Source organism: Cebus imitator, unplaced genomic scaffold, assembly GCF_001604975.1.
Source record: "Cebus imitator isolate Cc_AM_T3 unplaced genomic scaffold, Cebus_imitator-1.0 Scaffold13, whole genome shotgun sequence".
In the NCBI taxonomy this organism is placed as follows: Eukaryota; Metazoa; Chordata; class Mammalia; order Primates; family Cebidae; genus Cebus; species Cebus imitator.
The window spans coordinates 8,667,944-8,680,446 of record NW_016107328.1 but is presented as its reverse complement, the minus strand read 5'-3'; the positions used below and the strand labels follow the sequence as shown (position 1 = coordinate 8,680,446).

The 12,503-nt window shown below is 47.2% G+C and overlaps 1 protein-coding gene across 2 annotated transcripts; it reads left to right on the top strand.

Annotated features, from left to right (window-relative positions):
* The first annotated feature begins 5,468 nt into the window (after positions 1-5,468).
* Positions 5,469-11,351, top strand: LOC108283928 (glyceraldehyde-3-phosphate dehydrogenase-like). Of its 2 annotated transcripts, none has more exons than XM_037728607.1 (2): positions 5,469-5,480; positions 10,110-11,351. In XM_037728607.1, the coding sequence occupies exon 2, from the start codon at positions 10,152-10,154 to the stop codon at positions 11,157-11,159; it is 1,008 nt and encodes a 335-aa protein (XP_037584535.1). In that variant the 5' UTR covers positions 5,469-5,480; positions 10,110-10,151; the 3' UTR covers positions 11,160-11,351. The 2 variants fall into 2 exon arrangements, with proteins under 2 accessions (XP_037584535.1, XP_037584530.1); XM_037728602.1 differs by lacking the exon at positions 5,469-5,480 and adding an exon at positions 6,094-6,105.
* Positions 11,352-12,503: the final 1,152 nt, after the last annotated feature.

Below are 12,503 nucleotides of genomic sequence, written 5' to 3'. Positions count from 1 at the left end.
TTCAGGGCACATAGCAAATGCTCCAAAAATGGAAGTCATTATTATTGTTATAAAATAATTATTAAAGTGTTATATTCCCCAACTTTTCTGACCCAGTTAAATGGTGTCTCTTGCAGAGATCCTTTCAGGTTCTCTCCTGATAAAGGCACTTACCCCTTCTGTTTATCTTCATCTAGCTCAGAAAATATATTAATTTTATTCCATTTAAATTATTTATCTCCCTATTTTATCTGTCCCATTGGATTGCAGGTTTCTTAAGGTTAGAGATTTTGTCTATTTGTTGTAGTATGGTCTGATCAACATTTGGCAAGTTGTAGATACCCAGTAAAATTTGTTGAATAACTGAATGAACGAGGTGATGGGGCTATGACTCGGAGAGGTAGGGTTAAGGCAGGTGGGCACTGGGAAAATGCAAGGGTGAAAGTGTGCAAGGGCGTAGGACATGCTGGGAAACTGTATGAAGCCGGGTTTTCATTTGTTTCTTTTGCTCATAGCTAAAACTGCTCTGAACACATTTTTTTTTTCCTTGAGATAGGCTTGCTCTGTCACCAGACTGCCGTGCAGTGGCACTATCTTGGTTCGTTGCAACCTCTGCCTTCCAGGTTCAAGTGATTCTCATGCCTCAGCCTTCCGAGTAGCTGGGACTACAGGCATGTACTCCTAAGCCTGGCTAATTTTTGTGTTTTTAGTAGAGACGGGATTTTGCCATGTTGCCCAAGCTGGTCTTAAACTTTTGGCTCAAGCAGTCCACCCGCCTCGGTTTCTCAAAGTGCTCGGATTACAGACGTGAGACACTGTGCCAGACCTAGAGTTGACATATATTAAATCATTTGCTTGTCATGAGAACCCACTGGGATGGTTACTATTATCATCCTCATTTTCGAGAAGATGAAACTGAAAAAGGAAAGTTAAATAACTTGCTGTCACCCACATGGCCGACTGGAGGTAGAGATGGGATTTGAACACAGGCAGTTGGGCTGCAGGGGCCATTCAGGTTGAATGGCATAGCAGATATAGCCCATAAATGGGCTGCTTGGTACACACCAGCTTCCAGACCATCACCGCAGCCCCAGCTTCTTCCTCCAGCTCAGGGATGGGCCCAGCCCTTCACATTTCCCCCCACTCCACCATGGCCAAAGTCAAGTGTCCTCTTCAAAGTCCTCCCTGACAGCAGCTACATCCAGGTCACCCCACAGGTACAGTCCTGCAGCAAATGTAATAACCCGTACCTATCCCAGAGTGAACAAAAATGGGAAATGCCATACTTGGGGGTGCCTTATGAGAGAGTATCATGGGAACACCACTTGGTGCCAGTGGACCTGAGCTCTACACCTGGCCACTAGCTGCCCCTGGCACTTCCACTGGGACATCTGGAATCCTGGACATGGGGCCCCATTTCAGTCCAGGCAGGAAATTCTACTCCTTGTTCCATCACTCCGCTCAGCTCGGTGCCAGGCCAAGAACTACTGCTGGATAAGGCAGAGGGCGGAAAGGCTGGGCAGGTGCAAAGCCACCTTTCCTACCCGAGGGACTCAGGAATGATGTTAAGGCATGGGCAGCATCATTCCTTCTCCTTAGATGACTGATTTATTTGTTTGTTTGTCACAAAGTCTCACTCTGTCTTCCAGGCTGGAGTGCAGTAGCATGAGGTCAGTTCACTGCAACCTCCACCTCCCAGGTTTAAGCAATTCTCATGCCTCAGCCTCCTGAGTAGCTGGAATTACAGACATGCACCACCATGCCTAGCTAATTCTTGTGTTTTTTTGTTTGTTTGTTTGTTTGTTTGTTTGTTTTGTTTGGTTTTTTTTCATAGAGACAGGGTTTTGCCATCCTAGCCAGGCTGGTCTTGAACTCCCGGCCTTGAGTGATCCATTGGCCTCAGCCTCCCAAAGTGCTGGGATTACAGGTGTGAGTCACCGTGCCCAGCCTGTTCTTTTGAATATCCTGCTCAAGTAAGTACCTTCTATCCACCAGACCCAGACCTGTAAGCTCCCCTCTGTCCCTGCCTGCACTCCATTTTTCTCCCAGGAAATTTATTTCTCCTAGGTTGTCATCAGAGGCAGCTCATGGCCTTGGGCCTTAAGTCAATTAGTCGGCAAGCAAATATTTGTTGAAGGTTTCCACAAGCCAGGGCCCCTGCTAGGTACTGGGGAACAACCCACCTTCTTGTTCAACAAGCATTAAACCAGCGCTCACAAATAATTACCAATGTGATGAGTGTTACACGACCCAAGAAACAAAAGGAAAGGACAGAAAGAAAGGCATGTGAGGGGTAGGGGGGGCCCACAGGGACCCATTGGCTGAGCACTGCTGCCTTTCAGGACGGACTGGGCTGCCTCGCTCTTTGAAAGCCCCTGCCTGGTGTCTGTGAATACCTCCCCTACCCCATGTGTTGCTGAGGACAGAGCAGGCATGATCTCCACCCTCCAGGAACATCTCCTTTGATGGCTTATTAACAGATGAGAAGCTGGCAAGTGAAACCTATGAGAGGCTCTGTGCCCACTGGCTTATCCGGGACAGTTACTCAGAGTGCACTGATTTCACCTCTGGAGGAAGAATTCTTCTTTCTTTAGAGGAGGAATCCTGGATTATGCATCCCTGGCAGCCCAGAACATGGACTTAGAGGGGCCTGGTAAATCATTGTCCAATAAGTGGATGGGTATGTGGGGCGCGATGGCTCACACCTATAATCCCAGCACTTTGGGAGGCTGAGGCGGGTGGATCACGAGGTCAAGAGATCGAGACCATCCTGGTCAACATGGTGAAACCCCGTCTCTACTAAAAATGCAAAAATTAGCTGGACATGGTGGCGTGCACCTATAGTCCCAGATACTTGGGAGGCTGAGGCAGGAGAATTGCTTGAACCCAGGAGGCGGAGGTTGCGGTGAGCCGAGATCGCGCCATTGCACTCCAGCCTGGGTAACAAGACAGAAACTCCATCTTAGGAAAAAAAAAAAAAAGAAAGAAAGAAAAGAAAACAATAAGTGGATGGGTAAACAGTTCAGAAAAAAAGTGAGGACCAGAGGAAGAATTTAATTAGTGCAAAGGGTGACTCGTAGGCAGGGTGACCATACGACCCAGTTGGTCAGCGTTAGTCTCCATGTCAGCCTGTAACCCTAAAGTAATCATGATTCCCACCCCCTTTTACTCTCGGAAGTGTCCCAAGTTGGATGGTCTATTATGCGCACCCTACTTAGAGCACATTTCGTAAAGAAATGCAGCTTTGTTATTCTTCAGATCGTGAGTGGGGCTGGAAGCCAATGCCATTTGCCCCAGGTGGGCTAGCAGCTCATGGGGTGGGTCCGTGGTGTGCTCCTGGATCTATCTAAACTTCAGCTGTGAACACTCAGAAACATCAATGGAGATGGAGATTCAGGGAAAACAACTACAGAAACCAAAATCAAAATGCATGGGCCCAAAACAGAGGTCCTCCGATGTCTTATCGACAAAGGGCATTGTAATTTATCAAAATCAAATCATTCATTTCATGTATTTTTCCTGAGTTTTCATCTCACTGGCTTGAAAATGCAGGAAATCATACCTGTTCTACTTCTTTGCCAAGTTGTTGTCATATCCAATGGGCTCATGAGTGTGCCTCCTAAAGTGTTAAGTGCTTAACCAATACAAGGTGCTATTAGTTATAAGCTAAATCAATACCATCATTAAGTCTTAAGTATTCATCTACACCAGCGTTCACGGATCCATCTGACTCCTCACGTGCCCCTCCTCCACTGTGCTCCAAAGATGGACACGAGAACAAGACCACGCTCCTCCCTCCTCGGCTGGCATCTGAAGCTTTGTCTCCCCTGTTCCACTGTGGCTTCCTTCAGGGCAGGGACTTTCTGCTGGTCCCTCCTTTACCACAGGGCAGAGCCTACTGCTTGGCACCTTGTAGATAGATATTCAATCATTCTTGCTAACAAATGAATAACAGAAAGCTCAGCTCTGGTGCCACCTCCAGAAAGCCTGCCTCAGCTTCTCCAGGTAGAACCATTCGCCAAGGCCTCTGAACAACTCCAGCTCCTTCTCTATGTTTCTTATCAAAGTAGACTCCAGGATCAGTACCAATTTATAGCACCTGACGCCGGCTCCTCCTGGGCTAATTTCTCATCTTATGTCTCTCTCCCAGTGCCCAACATTCTTTTTTAATGGAATACTATGCAGACATAAAAAAGGATAAGTTCATGTTCTTTGTAGGGACATGGATGAATCTGGAAACCATCCATCTTTCTCAGCAAACTGACACAAGAACAGAAAACCAAACACCGCATGTTCTCACTCATAGGCGGGTATTGAACAATGAGAACACATAGACACAGGGAGGGGGGCATCACACACTGGGGCCTGTTGGCGGGGGCTAGGGGAGGGACAGCAGGGGGTGAGGAGGTTGGGGAGGGATAACATGGGGAGAAGCGCCAGATATAGGTGATGGGGGACTGGAGGCAGGAAACCACCTTGCCATGTATGTACCTATGCAACAATCCTGCATGATCTGCACGTGTACCCAGAACCTAAAGTACAATTTTAAAACAAAAGAAACAAAAAAAAGGAACCTCACAAACTCCAAGGGGGAAAAAAAAGAAAAAACAAGGAATTTGGAAATGGTTGCTGAATGACACTTTTCTTTAGTTTGGGGTTTTCTGCACATGCTGTCCCCGCTGTTCCATGTCCTTTTCCCCCTCTTCTTCCCCCACTTACCTCCTAGCACCCTTCAGATCCCAGTTACAGCACCTCTCCCCACTAGGAGCCCTGGCTGCCTTCCCTGACTTAGAAAAGCCCCTTCTCTTAGCTCGCCCAGAGCATCATGGACCTCTCATTTCTAGGGCTCACCTCGGCAGGAATAGTGCATAAGGATATATGCTTTTTTAATGTCTGACTCCTTAACCAGACTGTAAACCAGAGTGGAACCAGAGAACAGAACAGAGCTCTTGCCTGCCTTGTGCATTGCTGTATTCCCCCAACCTAGCATAGCGCCTGGAGGACAGCACACACTGGTCAAATGAATGAATCAAGGTGATTGGAGGGGCACTCAAGAGGAAACGTCAGGAGGCCCTCGGAAGATCTTCTGACTCCACTAAAATCATCATCATGACCCCTCTGTCAAGTGCTTTATATGAGTCTGGCCCTGAGATAAGTGCTTTTGGATAAATTCATTCATTTAATCCTCACAACAACTCTGAAAGAGCGTTCCCGTATTACAGGTGAGAAATAAGAAGCACCAATTTCCAGGCCTGAATATATCTGTGAAGCATTCAACTGAACAATTTTCTTAACCTTGTAAACTCTAAGTCCTAAAAAATTGGAAAGGGAGGTATACATTTGAGAATGCTTTGGGAGACTTTTTGAAAAATCTAAGGAATATCTTTAAATGGCATCTATTTTTTTTGTCCTGATTTCTGTTTTTTATATGTCTGAGGGTATAGGAGGGGGTATGGCAAGAAAAGATCTGATTTGTTTTTTCTGCTTTCTTCTAAAGACATGTTTTGGCAATTCTGGAATGACGGTGGGAATGGACACCCATCTAGACACTGCCCTGGGAAAATTACTTCTCTTTGCTCCTAAATGTCTTCATCTACAAAAGATGGATAAATAATATTTACCTCATGAGGTGTTTGGAGATTTAATTAACACTTGCAAAGCACTTTGAATAGGAGATGAAAGGCTCTGTTAAAGGAACTATTAGTGTCAGCACCTAGCGCTCTGTTGGCCACTGAGGAAGTTTAATCAGGATGGGGAAGTCAGTGCAGGCCCCTCCTGGGCCATTCTCTCCTCCACCAGAAGTCCTGTTGGCCTTTCACTATCCTCTAAGCCTGGAATCCTCCCCACCAAGCCACTAGTTATGTCATTTCCCTGCCCACAATTCCCTCTCTTCAATTCCCTCCCTCCTCTTTTCCACGTATTAAATCCTCCAGGACCACTTCCGTCCCCATCAGCTCTGCAGTCTTTCCTAACCATTCATTGCCTGATTCATTCATTTACTTGTTCATTCGACAAGGCTTTGGTGAGAGCCTCCTATGACCCGGGCTCCATGAAGAGAACTGAGGTTGCTGTATGTTGCGTATTCTTGACCTCATGTGCGGGAAGGGGGGACTGGAGCTCAGACAGGTTACAACGCGTCCAAGATCGCACAGCTAGTTAGTGAGTAAATCAGGATTGAAATTCACATTTCCCAGGCTCCAAAGCATGTAGCGTTTCTTCTCCTTTGTGCCATTTCCCACCACAAATCAAGGTACTTGATACAACAGATAAAAAGACTCACCTAATTAATAACTCACAAGCTCAATACAAACTATGTCACTAAATCTGACATATGAGTTGTCCTCGAAATTCCTTTCATAACTAGGTCCCTCTCAGTGGCGTCACCAAGGGCTTACTTGGGAGTAGGAGGAGAAGAAGGAGAAGCACCTCATTCTAAGAGAAAACACAAAACAATAAACTGTGCCTTCTCTGTAGGACTTGCTTCACATGTCCCACAGCCTGCCCTCTTCCAATCAGACTGTCATTGCTGAGTTCCTCTCCAATAAGAACTCAGAAACTCCAGTGCTTTCTCTCTTTTGATGCCAGGGAGAAAAATTACAGCAGAGTAGATAAGAACATAGACTCTTTTTTTGGGGGGGTAGGACACAGAGTCTCACTTTGTCCACCAGGCTGGAGTGCAGTGACATGGTTTTGGCTCACTGCAACCTCCGCCTCCCAGGTTCAAGCAATTCTCATGCCTCGTCCTCCCGAGCAGCTGGGGTTACAGGCACGCACCTCTACGCCCAGCTAATTTTTGTATTTTTAGTAAAGACAAGGTTTCATCATGTTGGCCAGGATGGTATCGATCTCTTGACCTCATGATCTGCCCGCCTCGGCCTCCCAAAGTGCTGGGATTACAGGCGTGAGCCACCTCCCCCGGCCGGACATAGACCTGTAACAGTCCCAGAAGAGTTGCCTGTCCTGCCTCTTACTGGCTGCAAGACCTTGCACAAATCAGTAAACTTCCCTGGGACTTCATTTTCTCATCTGTAAAATGAAAAGAATGATAGCACCAATCTTCCAGGGCTGTTGGAGAACTAAAGAAACTTCTGCATGCACAGCCCCATGCTTACACCCAGGAAGGCTTCTGTAAACTCACCGTCCTCCCTTCCTAAGATATGGACACTCCCAGAGCCACACACCAGTATATGCTGAAAAGTCACTAGGTGGCCAACCCTGGATGCTATCAGTAAGCATTGTGGCTTCAGGAAGGCATGCAGTGCTCACGGCCCACCGGATTAAAGACTTTACATTCTGTAATTTTGCTTTGACACCTTTACCATAACAGCATTGGGCTACGGAGCGCTTTGCTGAGGAGCTATGGAAGCGTCTCCATGTGGATTAACACCAGCTTCCTTTCCCCTCACTGGTGATCGGTGGAACTTGGGTGTTATATGCCACCACTTAGAAAACTATTGAAACAGGCCAGTCGCAGTGGCTCACACCCATAATCCCAGGACTTTGGGAGGCCGAGGTGCGCAGATCATGATGTCAGGAGTTCAAGAGCAGCCTGGCCAACATGGTGAAACCCCGTCTCTACTAAAAATACAAAAATTAGCTGGGCATGGTAGCGGATACCTGTAATCCCAGCTACTTGGGAGGCTGAAGTAGGAGAACCGCTTGAACCAGGACCCAGGAGGTGGAGGTCGCAGTGAGCCGAGATCATGCTACTGCACTCCAGCCTGGGTTACAGAGCGAGACTCCACCTCAAAAAGAAAGAAAGAAAGAGAGAGAGAGAGAGAGAAAGAAAGGAAGGAAGGAAGGAAGGAAGGAAGGAAGGAAGGAAGGAAGGAAGGAAGGAAGGAAGGAAGGAAGGAAGGGAAAAGAAAGGAGAAAGAAAGAAAGGAAAGAAAGAAAGAAAGAAGAAAGAAAGAAAGAAAGAAAGAAAGAAAGAAAGAAAGAAAGAAAGAAAGAAAGAAAGAAAGAGAAAGAAAGAAAGAAGGAAAGCTATTGAGACAGTTAATCATTGCACCAGTCACATAGGACTCAAGCTAACCATAAGGCAGAGGACAAAGGTTTGTGGTCAGCGCAGGAGAGAAGCTGACATCTCCACCAGCCAACTCATGGAGCTCCTGAACATAAGACTGGAAAAAGGGAAATTTGACGACTAGTTTGGGCTCGGGCTGCTTTTTGAAAATTAGAAGACTTTATACTAAAATGCAATGTCTAGATTCTCTTGACAAATGGGAAGATCTGACCAATTTGGGCTTACATTCTGGCATGCAGCAAACAACTGGAGCAGAGGAATGGTGGCCCTTTCTTGGGAATTGGGCTCCCCACTTCTCAGTGGCCTCACCCCTGACTCACAGCACACCACTCCTGTAAACTCAGCCTCACTGGCTTGCATTACTTGCTGGCCCCGTGGGCATCTGAGTTTTCTATGCCTAACTGAGCAGTCTCAGAAATGCAACTTATAGCAACCCCAGTACTCTGCATGGAGCCTGGGATATAGGAGGCTGTCATCAAAGCCTTGTCGAATGAATGAGTAAGTAAATGAATGAATCAGACGGTGAATGGTTAGGGAAGACTTTGCAGAGCAGATGGGACCTGAAGTGGTCCTTTATACATATTGTTCCTCCTGCCCAGAAAGCCCTAGCACCCCAACACTCTCAGCCTCACTGACTCCTACTCAGAACTCCTCCTCATTCTACAAGACATAGCTCAGCTAACACCTCTTCCAGGAAGCCTTTCCTGATTACCATCTCCATCCTCCTCAGACTGGGCTCCTGTTTACGGAGTTTCCATTATCTACTGCTGCATAACAAATGAACTTAAAATGTAAGTGACTTGAAACAACTATAAACATTCATCATTTCACAGTTTCTGTGGATCAAGAATGTGGGAGCAGCTTGCCTGGACAGTTCCAGCTTGGGGACTCCCATAAGACGGCAGTCATCTGAAGTCATGGCTGAGACAGGAGGGTCTGCTTCCAGGATGCTCTCACGTGATAAGTAAATTGGTACTGGCCACCACGGATTGGAGGTATCAGTTCCTCACCACATGAAATTTTCTTTTTCTTTTTTTTTTTTTTTTTTTTTTGAGATGGAGTCTCACTCTGTCACTCAGGATAGAGTGCAGTGGCATGATCTTGGCTCACTACCACCTCCGCCTCCTGGGTTCAAGCGATTCTCCTCCCTCAGTCCCCTGAGTAGCTGGGATTACAGGCGCCCGCCACCATGCCTGGCTAATTTTTGCATTTTTATTAGAGACAGGGTTTCGCCATATTGGCCTGGCTGGTCTTGAACTCCTAACCTCATGATCCACCCACCTCAGCCTCCCAAAGTACTGGGATTACAGGAGTGAGCCACTGCGTCTGGCACCACATGGAACTTTCTACAGGATTGCTTGGGTGTCCTCATAACATGGTGGCTGGCTTCTCCTAGAGAGAGAGAGACCCAAAAAAAAAAAAGACAGAAGCTGCAAAGTCCTATATGACCCATCTTGTAAGGGTGGGTAATACACGCCCTCATTTCTGCAATACCCAATTAGCTGCACAGTTCACAATGTGGGAGGGAACTGCCTCCATAAGGAGACATACAATGAGGTAGGGACCATGGGGCCCAGCCTGGGGCTGCTATCATGCCGAGTGTCGGTGGCCTGTCACCTCTGTCACAGCACTTTTCCCGTGGACTGTGGATGCTGCCCTGTATTTCTCTCTTAGAAAAACCATGACTTTCTAAGAGATTGTTTCTTTAAACCTGATATTCCCAACACTGACAAGTAGTAGCTGCTCAATAACGTGTACAGAGTGGGCGCCATGGTTGGTTTACGCCTGTAATCCCAGCAGTTTGGGAGGCTAAGGCAGTCAAATCACTTGAGGTCCAGAGTTTGAGACCAGCCTGGCCAACATGGTGAAACCCCATCTCCACTAAAAAAATACAAAAAATTAGCTGGGCCTGGTGGTATGTTCCTATAATCCCAGCTACTTGGGAGGCTAAGCAGGAGAATCCATTCAGCCAAGGAGGAAAAGTTTCCGGTGAACTGACATCACTGTGTCAACTGCACTGCAGCCTTGGCGACAGAGCAAGACTCCCTTAAAAAAAAAAAAAAAAAAAAAAAAAGGCTCTCTGCGCCTCCTGTTCGCCGGAAAGCCGCATCTAGTCTCCCATCGCCAGCCACATCCCTGAGACACCATGGGGAAGGTGAAGGTCGGAGTTAACGGATTTGGTCGTATTGGGCGCCTGGTCACCAGGGCTGCTTTTAACTCTGGTAAAGTGGATATTGTCGCCATCAATGATCCCTTCATTGACCTCAACTACATGGTCTACATGTTCCAGTATGATTCCACCCACGGCAAATTCCATGGCACTGTCAAGGCTGAGAACGGGAAGCTTGTTATCAATGGCAATCCCATCACCATCTTCCAGGAGCGAGATCCTTCCAAAATCAAGTGGGGCGATGCTGGTGCTGAGTACGTGGTGGAGTCCACTGGCGTCTTCACCACCATGGAGAAGGCTGGGGCTCACTTGCAGGGGGGAGCCAAAAGGGTCATCATATCTGCCCCTTCTGCTGATGCCCCCATGTTCGTGATGGGCGTGAACCATGAGAAGTATGACAACAGCCTCAAGATCGTCAGCAATGCCTCCTGCACCACCAACTGCTTAGCGCCCCTGGCCAAGGTCATCCATGACAACTTTGGTATCGTGGAAGGACTCATGACCACTGTCCACGCCATCACTGCCACCCAGAAGACCGTGGATGGACCCTCCGGGAAACTGTGGCGTGATGGCCGTGGGGCTCTCCAGAACATCATCCCTGCCTCTACTGGAGCTGCCAAGGCCGTGGGCAAGGTCATCCCTGAGCTGAATGGGAAGCTCACTGGCATGGCCTTCCGTGTCCCCACTGCCAACGTGTCAGTGGTGGACCTGACCTGCCGTCTGGAAAAACCTGCCAAATATGATGACATCAAGAAGATGGTGAAGCAGGCGTTGGAGGGCCCCCTCAAGGGCATCCTGGGATACACTGAGCACCAGGTGGTATCCTCTGACTTCAACAGCGACACCCATTCTTCCACCTTTGATGCTGGGGCTGGCATTGCCCTCAACGACCACTTTGTCAAGCTCATTTCCTGGTATGACAATGAATTTGGCTACAGCAACAGGGTGGTGGACCTCATGTCCCACATGGCCTCCAAGGAGTAAGACCCCTGGACCACCAGCCCCAGCGAGAGCACGAGAGGAAGAGAGGCCCTCACTGCTGGGGAGTCCCTGCCACAGAGTCCCCCACCACACTGAATTGCCCCTCCTCACAGTTTCCATGCAGACCCCTTGAAGAGGGAGGGGCCTAGGGAGCCCCACCTTGTCGTGTACCATCAATAAAGCCCCCTGTGCTCAGCAAAAAAAAAAAAAAAAAAAAAGCCAATTCATTGATGCCCCAGCCCTTGAGAATAGATGTCAGGAAAACTGCTATGTTACCTGTATTTAAAAGTATAAATTGGCCAGGCACAGTGGCTTACGCCTATAATCCCAGCACTTTGGAAGGCTGAGGCGGGCAGGTCACCTGAGGTCAGTAGTTCGAGACCAGCCTGACCAACATGAAGAAACCCTGTCTCTACTAAAAATACAAAATTAGCTGGGCATGGTGGTGCTCATCTGTAATCCCAGCTACTCGGGAGACTGAGGCAGAAGAATCACTTGAACCGGGAGGCGGAGGTTGCCGTGAGCCAGGATCAGGCCATTGCACTCCAGTCTGGGTAATAAGAGTGAAACTCTGCCTCAAAAAAATGTAAATTAAGAAAATTTAAGATTCTATTTTGGTTTAGGCAGAAGGTTCTAGAGGTGCCCAAAAGTAGGTGAACCTATAGAGCACTTGTTCTGAGTTTAAAATGAGATTCCTTAGGCAAAAGAATAAGCCCTGTCCTCAGCATTCAGCAAGCTTCTTTTGAGGATTAGCTCCCTTTGCTTCTGACACCTGCCACTTCTAGAACATGAAAGGACTTCCCGGCCCACAGCTGCAGAGATCCCCGTCATTCAATGTAACATCCGATGCATGAACTCACAGAGGAAACTTGACTTCAATCCCCAGCCTCCTTACTCACTAGCTAAATGGATTTCAGCAAACTGTTGTCCTTCTCTGTGCCTCAAGTTTCTCATCTGTAAAATGGGAATTGAAATAGGTGTCTTTTCACACTTTTATGGTAAGGATTGAATGAGATCATGTGTGTTGCTTACCACGGTGTCTGGCACAATCAAAATAAGCATTCAATAAATGCTAAACATTATCATTATTCAGCACTTACGCTGCAAGGCTGCAATGGAATATATTAAAAGTGTCTAAAAGATAAATTTAATAAATTTAATAAACAGTGTTTCTAATGCCCCCATTAGTATGGATTGGAAGATTAAATCTGTTCTAATTCCTGCTGTCTGGGTAATATGCCAGCCAGAAAACCTCAAATATAAAATCGCTTCATCTACCTTTCATATGAAAAGAAAAAAATCAATGCATTTTTGTTCTCCTCTCTTATCCCTGGCTTATTTATATGC

Coding starts and splice junctions, on each gene's coding strand:
- LOC108283928 (XM_037728607.1), top strand. CDS start 10,152: ATGGGGAAGGTGAAGGTCGGAGTTAACGGATTTGGTCGTATTGGGCGC.